The sequence below is a fragment of the Neophocaena asiaeorientalis genome, unplaced genomic scaffold (genome assembly GCF_003031525.2).
Source record: "Neophocaena asiaeorientalis asiaeorientalis breed wild unplaced genomic scaffold, Neophocaena_asiaeorientalis_V1.1 scaffold67, whole genome shotgun sequence".
Classification (NCBI taxonomy): Eukaryota; Metazoa; Chordata; class Mammalia; order Artiodactyla; family Phocoenidae; genus Neophocaena; species Neophocaena asiaeorientalis.
Window position 1 is genome coordinate 10,479,120 of NW_020173731.1, and position 17,045 is coordinate 10,496,164.

General features: G+C 41.4%; 1 protein-coding gene across 9 annotated transcripts in view; it reads right to left on the reverse strand.

Annotated features, from left to right (window-relative positions):
• Positions 1–17,045, reverse strand: part of SRGAP2 (SLIT-ROBO Rho GTPase activating protein 2) — a 242,007-nt gene that overhangs the window by 75,834 nt on the left and 149,128 nt on the right. For all 9 annotated transcript variants that reach the window (XM_024750914.1, XM_024750912.1, XM_024750913.1 and 6 more), the window contains one exon: positions 1,015–1,077. In XM_024750914.1, the coding sequence (XP_024606682.1) occupies positions 1,015–1,077 (63 nt within the window). The remainder of the gene's footprint in view (positions 1–1,014; positions 1,078–17,045) is intronic.

The following is a 17,045-nucleotide window of genomic DNA, read 5'->3' on the forward strand; positions in this document are numbered from 1 at the left end:
GAGGGAGGGAGGGAGGGAGGGAGGGAGAGAGAGAGAGAGAGAGAGAGAGAGAGAGAGAAAGAAAGAAAGAAAGAAAGAAAGAAAGAAAGAAAGAAAAAGAAAAAGAAAAAATGCAGTGAATAAGCAAGTAAACACAGGAAATCAATTTCACCTCCAAAACAGCATGGGGCAATCCTGGAGAATGACACAAAGGCCTGGTACAGCCCAGCTGGAGAAGGGGGCCCTGAAAGGCTTAACTGCACAATAGGAATATTCCCTATAGGGCAGCAGGCATTTCCTAGGTGTGCGTGTTTGTTTTAATTATAATTAAGGAAACACAGCTGGGGGAGAAACAGCCCCCACCATCTCCCAGTGCATGAAGAAACGCGCATCAGCCACAGGCATCATGGGCCTGAAGTGCCAGTCACTTCAGAACAAATTGTGTTTTCTTCTCCAAACCCAAAGCCTGGCTCTTCACTAGTGGAGGTGTGGCCTTTATAAAGCCCCAGGGAGTCAATACAAAGCTCTCTCTGCCTGAACTGGTCCCTTATGTTAAGGGCATTTAGGACTCTGCGTCCCTGTAGAGCACTCGTTCTAGTCTCAAACCAGGAGATCAATCCAAGAACTGATGCAAAACTTTGAACAATAGGTCCTGTCCAATAGGGCGAGTATCATTCATGGAGCAATGCAAGCTATGCTCCTTGCCATTAGGTTCGGGGGTCCCTGGTTTGCTGTTAATGAGGGTCAGTTGTGCTGGTGACCTAGGCCTTGGCTGGTCTCTGGTGATAATGCCCCCAAAGAAGCCAGAGTTAGCTTGCACAGATGGAGAGATCTTATTTTGAGAAAGTGTCTTTGGGCTCATTCCAGTTTGAAAATAAGAGTGTGAAAAAAGAGATGGGTGAAGTCATCCCTAGCGGGGACCATGCACTATCCTCAACCTCAGCTCAGTTTTGTTGCTGACGTGAGTATGGCCACAAGCTGCCAAATGCTGCTTCCCTCTGCTTGTGAAAGAGCCAAGCAACCCAGCTGATTTACCGAGTAGAGCTCATTCAGGACCTTCATCAAATCATCTTGGAGCTGCTGGCCGACTTCTTTACTCTGCAAAGAAAGAGGAATGAAGGTTAATTGGGAAACAGAAGGAGGGAGGAGGGGGCAACAAAGGCAAGGGCAGCACGGGCTCTACAAATAACACAGACTCAATTAAGGCCCATTATTTAACCCAGCAAATCAGATAACCACTTTGATCAGACCAAATTATGGTCAGATTACTAAAAGAGTTTTAATAAAATGAAACGTGCCCCTTCTAGAGCCTAGCAAAGGAAATCGCGTGGAGGGAAAATGGCTTGTAGCCTTTGATTTTTCAATTGGTCCCCGAAGAGCAGGCCTGAAAGCCACAACCCACTTGGCAACAGTTGTTAGGTGGGAAGAGCTTTCTTGAATCCTTGCAGTCAGGCTTTCCTGAGAATTGTGGAGGAAAGTAAGATGTGAAATAGGATGAGACAGGCATGTGTATATAAACATCCAAGGACTTCAAAGTACCTGACTAAATAGGAGCCCCCAAGCAAGAAGAAATTATACCTCTTACTTGCTTTATTTCTACCTCAAACTCCCAGGGCAGTGGTACCTCAAACATGACTGGTTGCTAATATTGATACTGATGATATACGTTAAGGGGCCTCCAACAGGTTAACCTTAAGGAGTGGTGGCTCTCAGGTTCTTCGCTGCTGCCGCCCAGGGCTGGCATCTAACTACATGGGGAAAAGGGTAGAAATAGAGAAGAATAAGGAAGCAGGAAGGAAATGAGTTACGCCTTTGATGCTGAGTGTTTTATGCCAAGCCCACGAGAGCAGGACATAAAACTGATTGGCATCACTGGGTCATTGAGAGGGGAAACCTTTGTTTTATCTTACGCCAGCTCCTTCTAGTTCTTTCCTACTAAAAATCAGATACCAACAATGCCCTTCTAACAGAAGGTATAATACTACCTACCCCCTGGTACAGCTCAGCTCCCAGGCAAAGAAAGGAAGATGTCCTGCATGTCAGAAACATAATAATTTAAGATCTTGCTTTTTTTTTTTCAGATATATGACTTTAAAAATATTTTTTTCTGATTACAAAAGGAATATACGTTTATTGTAATAAATAAGAAAACTGTAGAAAACCTCAAAAAAGAAAAAGCAACCCTTAATTCCTACCGCTAAGAAATCACCACTCTAGACTTTGTTATACATTTTTCTCTCTACAATTTTTATGCAATTGGGATTGCATTATACACACTGTAACTTATCCACTTAGACATATGTTGTGAATATTTCCCTACATATTATTCTTCTATAGTATTATAATATATTATATTGATGTAGTTCCTATATTCTTGGACATTTACTTTGCTTACTATTTTTTGTACTAAAAAATGCTGTATTTAATTACTTTGTATATAATCTATGCACACACCTGTCATTATTTTCCCCTAGAAGTAACACTGCTGAGTCAAAGACTGCTAACTTATACCATTAAATTGCCCTTGGAAAAAACTGTACCCATTTAAAATACCAATAGAAGCATATAAGAATGTTTTTTACTTTTTTTTGTCTTGAAAATTTGATATGGTATCCTCTTTTAATCTGCAGTCCTTTAATTCTAGTGAGCCTAAACTTTTTTTTTAAATGTTTAGCAGTCATTTTCACTCTTCCTTTATGCTTCACCATTTTTCTATTAAGGAAGTAATTATGGAATGTAACATATGTGTAACCTTTGTTGTGAGCAGACATGAATTTTTACACCTGGTAGTGTGGAGAGGGATGGAGGGAGCCCTGAATTGGCAATTACAAGACTCTTCTATTTCCAGCTCCTCCACTATCAGGAAAATAGCTTTGGACAACCTGGTCCATCTCTCTGGACCTCTGTTTTCTCTTCCATAAAATGAAAGTCTTTGGCTTAAACGTTCCTAAGGTCTTTTCCAACCTCTGCCATTCTATAATTCTTTGCCACCCTTTGCCTGGCTTCTTGAGTCCACATTAGATTCCAACACCCCCACTTCAGTGTACGGGGGGTTGGCCTTCCTCAACAGAGCACAAGATAATCAGCACGTTCTCCTTAGGGACCAAGATGCTCTACAGGGCTTCCCCGGTGGCGCAGTGGTTGAGAATCTGCCTGCCAATGCAGGGGACACAGGTTCGAGCCCTGGTCTGGGAAGATCCCACATGCCGCAGAGCAACTAGGCCCGTGAGCCACAACTACTGAGCCTGCACGTCTGGAGCTTGTGCTCCGCAACAAGAGAGGCCACGACAGTGAGAGGCCCGTGCATCACGATGAAGAGTGGCCCCCGCTCGCCGCAACTAGAAGAAAGCCCATGCACAGAAACGAAGACCCAACACAGCCAAAAATAAATAAATAAAATTAAAAAAAAAAAAAAAGATGCTCTACCAAATGGATGGCTTCAGGAGTATCTTGCTAGCCTTAAATTTACTATTCCCAAATGACTCTCATTCAATGCCCTCAACCGCTGGAAGAAGCCGTAAGAGGAAACGTCTTTTTCTAGGATCTCACATACCAACCTCTCCCTCCCATTGTGAGGAGAGCTGAGCTCCATTGAAGCAGCAGAGGCCCAAGGAGTTGAAGTGAGGCAAAATGACTCACCAACCAGCCACAGATCAGCAACAAGGCCAGGAAGTGACCATGAGTATCATTTCCAAACACCCTGCCCTCCTGCCTCCAGGCCAACTCCCCCTGCCAGCCTCCCAGCCTCCCTTACACCTCCTGGTGTTTAGATGGCAGAGGTTACAGGAGAAAGCTCCCATTCCTCTACCCTGCTGCTTACCCATGGCTTAAATAACCTAGTCCCCAGAGGAGGTGGGAAGGAGAGGGGGAGAAAAAGTATAACCAATAAAACAGCAATTAAGCCCGGGCAGATGTTTCCTTTCGTGTACTGATTAGTTGGAAAAGGACCGACTCAACTATTATCCCTGTTTATTTGAACAGGCTGCTGAAGTGATTCTGACTTACTCTCCTCTGGCTGCGGGCTGGGCTGGGAACACACGTGCTGTTAGCCGGGTTACAGTTATGATAAAGTCCCCAGCAATTGGGAGAAATTCTGACTCGAGGAGAGAGGCAGGAAATAGCCTGTACCTCTCCTTGCGCAGACGATAAAAGGCCACCGTTCTCTATTTCAGAAACCTTAACTGTGTGCCTCTGGGGCAAGCGTGGCCCCAGCTATCCCAAAAGGGCTTCTGTGCTGGTGGCTGCTGTGGAGCAGTTGTCAGAGCTGGGACACTACAAGGGGGACCCACCCAAAGACAAGGAAGACATTTATTCCTGGGAACAACAGGACCTGATGAGGCCGAGTCCATGACAATGCAGACTGTGGAGCCTTTCCGTTTCCTATAACAAACAGCAAGGGGGCTTCCCTGGTGGCGCGGTGGTTGAGAGTCCGCCTGCCGATGCAGGGGATACGGGTTCGTGCCCAGGTCCGGCAATGATCCCACATGCCGCGGAGTGGCTGGGCCCGTGAGCCATGGCCGCTGAGCCTGTGCGTCTGGAGCCTGTGCTCCACAACGGGAGAGGCCACAACAGTGAGAGGCCCGCATACCGGAAAAAAAAAAAAAAGCTAAGGGATTTCTAGGCAGAAAAGAGAAAGAGAATTTACAGAGCAAAGAGAATTTACAGAGCAGTCTTTGTGCCCTATCATACAGCCTGCATCTCTTTTCTTTAAAATTTCTTGGAAGAGAATGAGTCATCTAAACATCGCAGGAAACCAAATAGAAGTCGAGGGAAAAAATTACTTTGGGCAAAATTTTTCTCTTAAATGTTCGCATAGTAATCTTTGCCTGGAAAAAAAAAAAAAAAAAGAGATGCCTACATTTAGACCAGAGATGTGGCACAGTGAATGCTGGTTCTCTGGGATAGGAAGTGCCATGGTGTGCTCAGGAGGGAGCTTTTATTTTGAAACTCACCACAACTGTCTGGCCAGTGTGTTTCACAGGCCCCCACCCTGCCTGCTGCCGGGGCGGGCTGATTGGAAGGCAGTGAGATTGTAACAGACCTGCCAGCTGTGTGCTTACAAAATGGGCAGGGAATCCTCCTTTTCCAACAGGTAACAGCACTGGCCAACAGAACCGAAACACACAGCCTCATTTCCCAAAGACCATCAAGTCCTGAAACCTCCTCACTCACAAAAAGGATGCAGCAGCAGAAACGTAAGGACACATGAGGTTCTGTGGTCTGGGCTGCCGGGACACTGGTCACTCAACTTTGGAGCAATACATTTCCTGAGCTTGGATGGGTTTGTCTATGAGCATTTCCCAAAGAACACTGATTATGAAAGGGTTTTCAAACCAGTACGCATCAGGGAGATTACCTACTACCTGATTCTCTAGGTACTTAGCTCAGCACTAGTATGCTTTCCAAGTTGGGGAGGAGGGGCTGTTGTTTACTGGCCATCTATACTACAAAGCTCTATTATCTGAAGGGGACAAAATTACCCCTTATTTGTATGAAAAAAAAAAAAAGAGGAAGTCATGTCTCTGCCATGTGGTGAGAGCTAATTTCAGCCCTGTCCCAAGGCTGAGCCCGTCAGCAGGTAGAAACAGTAGGATCATTTAGTTCTCTGCCGATTAGCCGGTGTCAGCAGATTTCCAAAAAGGAATCCAATTTTCAAGGGCATATATCTCCCTCCACCAGTGCTACACCCCCTTCCCTACCCCAAAGATACTTCTGAGACCGACTGTTAAAAAGACCTAAAAAAATGTAAAATTGAATTTACATTTACAGGTTTCAGAGGAAAGAGACATGAACCCTATACGAAGCTCTGACAGCAGGAGAAGTGCCACCAGATGTAGGGTGACAGTTTCAGGGGCACTGGCTCACCACTTCAAAGTGGCCAAGTTTCAAGAGCTGGAGCTTTGCCTGAAATACTTTTGGTGGGGAGGACAGGGCTAAAATGAGTGGCTGTGTGGCAGCAGGGCTAGTGCTAGGTGACGGTGGGCGCTGTGTCTGGCCCCTCCTCAGCCCATCAAAATAGGTGGTACAGGATGCAGCCATGAGGGTGCAGGGTGTGGTGATCCTGCAGGTTAGAGCTCAGGAGTGATTTCTAGATTTCCCTATGGCCACAATACTTGTATCTATGTGGGGGGACTCTTTCTACTCAGCTTTCACTCATTGATTAAGATAGCACATGGTGGCTCTAGCAAGGCTATGCTCCGGTTATGCTCTGGGGAGCCCACAGTAGCATAAAATACAAATATACTGAATTGCAAGACACTTATAGAGAGGTAGGCTGGGAGCTGCCACGAAATAGACACCTGAAGTGCTTTTACCTTCTGAAGATAGGGTAGAACAGAATTTCAAAAAATACATTTTAAAAATTGTAATCCAGTATAACATGTGTGTGTCTACAGTAAAAGTACTTTTTATGTGCAGTGCATTCTGATTTTTCCTATTCTTTTCTCCTCTTCAACTTTTTTAATGTTAGTCATAATTCACTAAATTCATTTTACAACTAATCAATGAATCATTATACACAGGTTTAAAAATACTGGACACACTACTTGGGGCATTGATAAAGAAAATAGTGGATTAAGGACTGAAGCCCACCAACCAAGACAAGTGATAAGTAACTTGGCTCTCAAGGTTTTGAAGCAGGTTCAATTACTAGATCCTGGCAAAGGTGGAAATGCTGTATTTTTAAGGAGTGATCAATAAAGAGTCCACTGGCAAATATTTATAGAACACCTATTATGTGTCAAGTACTTGTGGTTTAACTGGAAATATAGTAGTATACAAAACAGTTTAAAAGTTTACAGTCTACTGAGAAAGATGGACATTAAGCCGATATCTGAGCCTATCAGAATGCAACTCTTCCAGTCTCAAAAGCATTACTAGAAATGGAATTTCTTAAGTTAGTTTTCTAGTTCAAGATGAATTTGTTTCTATCTCAGCCAGGAGGTTTCCACACTTAACTCCAGAGCAAGCTAGATATTGAATCTAGCTTGCCAGAAACAGAAATGTGATTTCAAAAAATCTTGCTATTACATAGCAAATCCCTTCTTTGAATTTGCCTTTCTAAGTTTCTAACAGATATTTCAGGTTGTAAAGATACTGCTTCAGTATAAGTGACTCCCAAAGCAGTCACATTTCATTTTTAAAGAGTCTCTTGAGCTTCTCAGCACCATACAAACTAAAAAACTCACCAGGTGCTCCTTCACTCAGAAGTGAATGGGTGTAGTTAAATTCTCTCAGTAACAAGAGTCATATTTTAAGAGAATAAAAGAAAATGTCAGAAACCTGACACAGTCTGAGACCCAATACCCATCTCAGAATTTGTCTTTTGAAACACAACTGGTTTCTCAATTAGATTCCTGTTTAATTATCTAAAAAACTTAATCTAAAAAAATCCCAAAGCTACTAAAATATGAAACCATCTAAAACTAATGAAAGCAACAGATTATAACTTTTAAAACCATATTTCTTAAGTGCCCAGCCCACTGCTTTGTACACAGCAGCCAGTAAGGTAACCAGTTGTTGAATCAATTAGGTAAACTTTTAGACTTAAACATTATGCTTTCACGTAATCACAAGAATACAACAATATAACTGCATTTACTTCACGTTGATTACTGAAAGTGGAAACTCCATCAGAAGTTATCCACATGAACTCCCTCAGGTTACAGTTCACTGATGAGCCCAAAAAGTTGAAATGACTTTTCCGGGGTCGCACAGTTATCCAGTATCCTGTCTGGGACCACATGCAGTATTCAAAGAGGGTGAAACATGCAGGCACTAGAGCAGGGTTTGACTCCTGCTTCTACTTCCCATTTGTATCACCTTGGGTAAATTGTTTAACCACTCTACGCCTCAGCTTCTGCATCTGTAAAATAGGATAATAATGAGATAATCCATGTAAAGTGCTTAAGGTAGAATCTAGCACTTAGTATGCTCAATAAATGTTAACAATTTTTTTTTTTTTTTTTTTTTTTTTTTTTTTCAGCACGCGCGCCTCTCACTGCTGTGGCCTCTCCTGTTGCGGAGCACAGGCTCTGGACGCGCAGGCTCAGCGGCCATGGCTCACGGGCCCAGCCGCTCCGCGGCATGTGGGATCTTCCCGGACCGGGGCACGAACCCGTGTCCCCTGCATCGGCAGGCAGACTCTCAACCACTGTGCCACCAGGGAAGCCCCTGTTAGCTATTATTAATATTATAATCCAGCCCTCTTAACACCCACTTGAAAGTTCTTTTCCACCAATGTGCTGCCTCCTGATGTACCCCCAAAACATGTAATGATCATGATATGTGGAATTGGGAAGGCTCCCAGAAGTTAATCCCCAGGCAGAACTGCAGCTAAATCCCTCCAGTGGAGGGGCTCTATCAACCACAGGGAAGAAGAATCTTTGGTTTTCCTCATGCTGCTGATGCACAATCTATTCCCCTCCCCAGTTTCAGTAAGAACCAAAGTAATAATAACTCTGTAAGAAATATGAAGTTTTCCTAAGGGGGAAGGGTAGGTGTTTAGCAAAAAGGAAGAAATTGGCGGGGGGTGTGGGGCAGTGGCTGTAGAAGCAAAATAAAAAGAATAGATTTACTTTCTATCTCTCTAGGTAGATTAAACAGGAAAGATCCTTCTCAGATGCACAACTGGGACTTGGTTCATTTGGGGTCATAAATTAAATGTCCAAAGGTAGGAGCTCCCTACTGTCTAGGTCAGAGAAGACAAAGAATGCCCATTACTAAGTTCTGGTTTAATGAAATCCAAGAGCTTTCTCCTCTAGGGCACTTGTTTCTGAAAGCGATTTCCTTAAGGTTTTCCCAGAGGTTCTGGAATGTATGAGTAGTCAGACTTAATAACCCACAGTAATGCTAGTGGGCCCTGGGAGAAAATCCATTCTTTGCCATGACAGTGAACGCTATGGATTCAATTTCTACCTCCTGTGGACGCTTACTATGCTGTGTTACAACTGACCAGAGCCTCTTGTCAGGGAAACATATGATTCGGACAAGGCTGAGTCCCACTGGACTGGGGCAGGGGTGGGGTGGGGGTAGGGGGACAGGAAGAGGCTGAAGGTCCTCTGCTCTCCCAAGACCTCAGATGGCAGAGTCTAAAACAAAGACCTATAAGAATCTGAATGTCCCCCCATAGTTGTTTCAATCTCTTGGAATGACCTATTCTAATACTAAAAAATAAGCTGAAAGCAACATCCCTTAAAAGGAGACAAACAAGTCTGAGGCTTCATTTCTTAAACCACCACTATGATGCTTCTCTTGGCAAATTTCCATCTTTAACTCTTCTGGATAATGATTTCAGTGGGAGTGTAATAATGACTTTAGGCCCTGATCTCCAGTGCCAAAGGATTTCTTGAGGTCGTATTGAAGATGAGTGATCACCCCATCTCCCAATCAGGACACTAAAGGCATAGAAATGGTGTCTTGATGACCATGGCATCCTTGGGTAGACTGGGACACAGGGGACAAAAGACACAAAGACAAACAGGCAACATGAGAGCACAAATCTCTCGGCAGCTGTAAAATGGACTCTAGAGGAAAAATAATCAATGGGCTGGAACTGGGCAAGAAAGAAAAAAGAAAAAAAAAAAAAAAAAAAAAAAAAAAAAAAAAAAGCCAGAATGATATGGTGGATGTAAGCATATGCCCGTCTACAGTAAGGAATTCCAGGAGCTGGGTGATGGGAAGAATACCCCTGTGGCTCCCAGTTGACCGCGAGAAGGCTGGAAGCATAGGAGTTAATAGAGCTCATCTGAAAGCTGGCAGCATGAACACGGCATGGGAGGCGGCCTGGTAGGAAGTAAAATAGTCAGCAGCACCCATACAGGAAATGCCTGGGGTGCTGGGAAAATCGCTGATTAGATACTTTAAAGAGGAACCTGGCAGCAAAGTCAGTTCATTGAGGGATCTGTGTAGTTCTACTTTTGGAGTTGTCTTAGAATCCCACCTTCCAGAGAAAAGGAGGAGCGGAGGGTTTAATTATGGAAAGAGCATCTTGATACTTCAGGTGCCAGAGTTGGACCGGAGAGGAGCAAAAAAGCCAACTCTGGGAGATAAATAGAGTTCTTCACTGGCAGAAGATTAGAATGCATTTCCTTGGGGCTGGGGTGGAGCTCTGAGTCTGGACAGCTTTCTTCAGTGACAGTGGTGGTCTGTACCCTTTTGTCTTTGTCCACACTGTGTCCACATGCGCAGCCACTCCCATCAGTCTACGGACAGTTAAAAAAATCTACGTCCTTGGAGAAGGGCACCTTCCCTCATCCCCAGTGAAAAATCAGTGAATTGTGAGAAGGAGGATGTCCAGAGTTTGGAACTGACGATTTCCATTCCCCAGCTCTAAGTGCTTCAATTTTTCCTCTTCACTTCAGGCTTTATAAATTTTCCAGGTCCACCAACAGAACGTGTATCTGACTGCAGTTGCCAGGCATAGGGCCCATATACGTCATTTAGGCCAGGTTTGTTCATTGTTTTTCAAATCTTCTTTATCTTTACGGATTTTTTTTTTTTGTGTGTGTGTTTTTTGTCTATTTGATTATTCACTAAGTCAGGTGTATTAAACCTCCCACTGGGATTGATGATTTGTCTCTTTCTCCTTTTAATTCCATCCATTTTTGATTTATATGTTTTAAGTTTGCATTATTAATTCTTCCTGGTAACTTGAATCTTTAATTATTATGAAATATCCTTCTTTATCTCTAATAATACTTTCTGCATTAAAATCTATCTTGTCTGATTTTATCAGAACTATCTTTTCCCATCATTTTGCTTTAACTCTTTCTATATCCTTATATTTAACTCTGTCTATATCCTTATATTTAAGGTGCGGCTTTTCATGTTTCAGTTTTGTTTGTTTAAAATCTGTTTTTTAATTCTGCATGAGTCTATTTACAGTCATTGTAATTACTGATACATTTAGGTTTAAATCCACCAACCAGCTGTATGCTATTTGTTCTATTTTCTCTCATTTTTTACCTTCTTTTTTCCTTCTAATTAAAAAAATTCAGTAAAAGTCACTCTTGGTTTATTCTCTGTGCTTTGACACATTTGTGTACGTTTGTACACAAATGTACAAAGTGGGTAACCACCACCACAGTTAAGACATAGAACAGTTCCATCACCCACCAAAAAATTCACTCATGCTGCCCCTTTATTGTCAAACTCTCCTCTACCCTTAATCCCTGGAAGCCACTGCTGTGTTCTATATTCCTATAGTTTTCTCTTTACCAGAATCTTTCTTACCATCTTTTGGCTAGTTTTTATTTATCAAGTTTCCCCCTCTCTTAGATTGGTTGAGATACTATTTCTTTAGTGATAACCCTAAATTATAACATACATCCTTGACTTGCCAAAGTCTAATATAAATTAATACTCTTACCACTTCCAGGACAATACCTTTAAACCTATTTCCCCATCTCTGCCTGGGCACAGATTCTATTGTTGCCATTTACATTAATTTTATGTATGTTTAAAACCCTGCAATAAATTATTTTTTAAAGTCAATATTCATTTAGATGTATACTTTTTGTTTCTCTTCACTTTTTCCTGCATCTCCAAGCTTCTATCTGGGATTCATTTTATTTCTGCCTAAAGAATACCATTCAGTATTTCTTTTAGTGCAAGTTCTGCTGATGATAAGTTATATTCGATTTTTCTTGTCTGAAACTGTCCAGTTCACCTTCATTTTTGAAGGTTCTTTCTTTCAGCATCACTCTGCTTTCTCTTTTCTTTTATTGTTTCCGTTGTGAAGTCAGCTGTCAGCTTTGCTATCTCTCCTTTGAAGGTAATATGCCTTTTATTCCCCCCTTTGGCTGTTTTTAAGATTTCTCTCTGTCATAGTTTTCAGCAACTTTACTATAATGTGCCTACATATAATTTTCTTTGTATTTATCCTGCTTGGGGTTCATAATCCTTCTTCAATCTGTGACTTGATGTCTCTTCTTAGGTTGGAACAACTCATAGCTTTTATCTCTTCAAATATTGCTTCTACCCCATTCTCTCTGTTCTCTTCTTCTGGAACTTCAAATGTATGCATATTAGGCCTATTTACCATATCCCACAAGTCTCCTATGCTCTTTTTTTGTTTTGTTTTGATTTTGGTATTTTCCATCCTTTTTCTCTTTCTAAGCTTCCACATGCATTTTTTTCTGACCTATCTTCCAATTTATTAATTCTTTTCTTTTTAAAAAAATTTATTTATTATTTATATATTTTTTGGCTGCGTCGGGTCTTAGTTGCGGCACACGGGATCTTGGTTGAGGCATGTGGGATCTTTCATTACGGTGCGTGGGCTTCTCTCTAGTTGTGGCATGCAGGTTTTCTCTTCTCTAGTTGTGGTGCACAGGTTCCAGAGTGTGTGGGCTGTGTAGTTTGCAGCACACAGGCTCTCTAGTTGAGGTATGCAAGCTCAGTAGCTGTGGCGCGTGGGTGCCTGCAGCCTGTGGGATCCTAGTTCCCTGACCAGGGATTAAACCCACGCCCCCTGCATTGTTAGGTGGATTCTTTACCACTGGACCACCAGTGAAGTCCCCAATTCATTGATTCTTTAGTCGGCTTTGTCTAACCTGCTATTTAATCCACATTCAGCTCTTTATTTTAGTTACTATATTTTTCAGCACTAAAATTTCTGTTTGATTCTTCTTGTTTTTAACATTGAGATAAAACTCACATACCATAAATTCACCTTTTTTTTTTTTTTGCGGTACATGGGTCTCTCTCTCACTGTTGTGGCCTCTCCCGTTGCGGAGCACAGGCTCCGGACGCGCAGGCTCAGCAGTCATGGCTCACGGGCCCAGCCGCTCCGTGGCATGTGGGATCCTCCCGGACCGGGGCACGATCCCACGTCCCCTGCATCAGCAGGTGGACTCCCAACCACTGCACCACCAGGGAAGCCCAAATTCACCATTTTAAAGTGTATGATTCAGTGGTTTTAGTATATTCACAAGGTTGTGCAACAGTCACCACTATTTAATTCCGGAACATTTCATCACCAAAGAAAGAAGGCTCTCACCTGTTATTAGTTACTCTCTCCCCTGAGCCCTTCCTCCAACTCCTGGCAACCATTAAGCTACTTTCTGTCTCTATGGATTTGCCCATTCTGGATATTTCCTATAAATAGAATCATATAATATGTGTTTTTAAGGTTCATCTATGTTGTAGCACATATCAGTACTTTCTTCCTTTTTATGGCTGAGTACTATTCCATTGTATGGATACGCCACATTTCGTTTACCTGTTAATTAGTTGATGAACATTTGCATTGTTTCCAAATGTTCATCAACTACTTATTATGAATAATTCTGTTATGAACATTCATGTACAAGTTTCTGTGTGGGCATGTTTTCAGATATCTTGAGTATACATCTAGGAGTGGAATTGCTTGGTCATAGGGTAACTCTATGCTTAAGTTTTTGCATAAGTTTGGCTTAAGTTTTTGAGGAATTGCCAATCTGTTTTTCATAGCATCTGCACCATTTTACAATCCCACCAGCAATGTATGAGGGTTCCAATTTCTCCACATCATTGCCAACAATTATTCTTTTCTTATTTCTATTTTTGAATTATAGCCATCCTGGTGGGTGTGAAGTGGGATTTCATTGTGGTTTTGACTTACAGTTCCCTAATGACTAACAATGTTGATCAACTTTTCATGTGCCTCTTGGCCATTTGTATACCTTCTTTGGAGAAATGTCTATGCAAGCTTTTTGCCTTTTTAAAGATTGGGTTGTTTCTCTCTTTATTGTTGAATTGTAAGAGTTCTTTATATATTCTGGATGCTAGATCCTTATCAGACACATGATTTGAAAATATTTTCTCCCATTCTATAGGTTGTCTTTTCATTTTTTTGATAGTGTCCTTTGAAGCACAAAAGTTTATAATTTTGATGAACTTCAATTTATGTACTTTTTCCGCTTGGTGCTTATGTTTGGTGTCATATCTAAAAAACCATTACCTAATCCCAGGTCACAAAGATTTATGCCTACGTTTTCTTCTAAAAGTTTTAGCTCTTACATTTATACCTTCAACCTATTTTGAGTTGTTTGATTCTTTTTTGTAACTTTCCAGTTTTTTGTTATTATTTGTTTTCATAAACATAGTTAATTTAAAGTTTGTCTGATAACCATTATATGGACCTCCTGTAGGTCTATTGTTTTTCTTACTAGCATTGCGTATACAAAACAATGAGAGATATTAGGCCTAGGATGACAGCACTGTCCACTAGAGAGGATTTAAATTTGCTTATAGCCACTAGATATCTTAGATCAACTTAATCCAATTAGAGATTAAGATAATTTGAAGCTAGGTTTCAGTCCCTGTGAGCCTGCGAAAGTCTGTTTCTGGTTCACTGTTACTACTAAATTATATCCCTGTGGGGTTCCAAAGCCTGAGGAAGTTTACCAGGGCTCCCCTTCCTCAGCCTGAATTCCAATTTTTGTCCTGTTAGCCCTATAAGGCTATTAAAAGCTCTGCTTGGCTTCTCTTCTAGAATAACAGATACCTCTTAGGCAAAAGCAGCTTCAAAGAAGCAGAAGGGCTAGTCTGAGTTACCTAAACTGCCATTTCTAGTAGCAAAACTCAAAGTTTAAACTTTGAAGACAGACATTATCTTTATGTGTAGCCCTCACCAGGTCCAGTGCAATGTTGGATACCTAATAAGTATGCTTTGTATGAAAGAAAGAATGGATACTGGTGAAAGTGAAGGCTTACCACATTTATGTTTTAAAGTTGTTCATTTCCCAGGATATGGTAACCAAAATACTCTGGTAAAACAAGAGAGAAGCAAGCTTGAGGTTTTAAATATGGTTCTTCATTACTTCCTTAGAGGCTTTTCAAAAACCATGATCCATCAAAGGATAGGAGAGGGATGAATCCACCTCATATAAAGGGCATATTTGAAATTAGCTGTAGTGATTGAGAATCCAGACTTAAATCTCAGGCATTCTCTGGTAACCCGAAGTCCACCAAATGGAGGAACTCCCCATGAAGTTCTGAAAATGAGCACATATAAAAGTCTCATACGGGGCCATTTGGGGCTTGAAGAGGTTTGGCCATCTAGTTCCTGGGACATATGTGAAAATAGCTCCACCAACTATGAAAAGGAATTCCTGAATTCCTTAAGAGCACACTGGCCTTTCTTAAGTGACACTAGAATAAAAACAGAAAAAAGTAATCATTGACTTCTAATTCTCCAATAAGTGGCCATATGCTGCTGATTTTTCCTTTACGATATACGTAACATCTGTTTCCTTTCCATTCCTCCTGCCACTGCTACCACATTGTGGGCCCTTATTACCCTGCCCCTGGATTAGAGGCCCAGTCTTTCTGAAATAGCAGCTCTATTATATCATTTTCCTATGAATAAATCTTCCTTGGTTCCCAAGTGCTCTCCTCATAAATACTCTGGTTTAGCCAAACTATTTTACTCAATACCCTCTGAAGAGTCCTCACACATTCCTGCGCTCTCTTTTGTCCTGAAATCTGTTCTTTCCATACGGAATGTCCTTCCACTCTAACTCCCCCTCCACACTCATGAGCTCTTCACTTTTCCATCTCTAACTATGAAATCATTTTCATTTTCAAATTTCACCTGTCTACTTACTGTATGTAAAGCATTTACTGTAGCTGGCACAGGATAAATCTTCAATATATATTCTTAAAAGAAAACTCAGTGTGTGTGTGGGCAGGGATATAATTTTCAATCAATGGTGATATGGAAATTGCATGTCTACTTTTCAAAAAATTAAGTTGTGTCCTACCTCACATTATATATAAAAATTGATTTCGTGGAGATGGCTTAAAGACTATAATGTGAAAGACAAAACTATAAGAAGATAATACAATGGAATATCTTCAAGACCTTAGGGCAGGAAAGGCTTTCTTAAATATGGGAGAAAAAGCACTAACCATAAAGAAAAACGAATGTAACTACATTAACATGAAGAACTTTTACTAACGAATAGAAAATATGAAAAGGAAAAGACAAGACCTAGTGTAGGAGAATATATGTCTAGCTATATAACCAATAAAAGGATTAATATTCCAGATAGGCACTTCGTAAAAGAATATATTTAAATGGTCAATAAAAATAAGAAAAGGCCCTCAAACTCATTAGTTATCAGATTGTTGTAAATTAAAACCAATATGACAATAGCTAAAATTAAAAGTAAAACTACAGCTAAAGTTAAAAATCTGACCATACTAAACATTGGCAAGGATGTAGAAGAATGAAACTCTCATACATTGCTGGTGGGGGTGAAAGTTACTAATAACTACTTTGGGAAATAGTTTAGCATTATAAAAAAGAAGATATGCCTATTTTTTAAACCAGCAATTCCACTACTTGGTATACACCCTAGAAATCTGAGCATATGTACACCGGTATGCACATACAAGAATGTTCACCATAGCATAGTTTGCATTAGTCCCAACTGAAAACAACCTAAATGCCCATTGATAACAAAATGGATAAGTAGATTGTGGTGAATTCATAAATGGAACCCTACAGCAATGAAAATAAACAAGGTACAGTTATATGCAACAGAATGGATGACTCTCACAAACTGTGGCAAGCAAAAGTAGCAAGACACAAAGGGATGCATACAGTATAATTCCACTTATGTAAAGTTCAGAAACAGGCAAAATTAAATTATGCTGTTTAAAGGTGAATACCTAGGGCTTCCCTGGTGGCGCAGTGGTTGAGAGTCTGCCTGCCGATGCAGGGGACACGGGTTCGTGCCCCGGTCCGGGAAGATCCCACATGCCGCAGAGCGGCTGGGCCCGTGAGCCATGGCCGCTGAGCCTGCACGTCCGGAGCCTGTGCTCCGCAACGGGAGAGGCCACAACAGTGAGAGCCTGCACGTCCGGAGCCTGTGCTCCGCAACGGGAGAGGCCACAACAGTGAGAGGCCCACGTACAGCAAAAAAAAAAAAAAAAAAAAAAAAGGGGAAAACCTAGAGGTAATAAAAAAAAAAAAAAAGGTGAATACCTAGAGGCTATAATTTAAGAAAAGCAAGAAAATAATTATCACAAAGTTAGGATAGTGGGGAGGAATAGAGAGAGCTGTGACTGGGGAATAT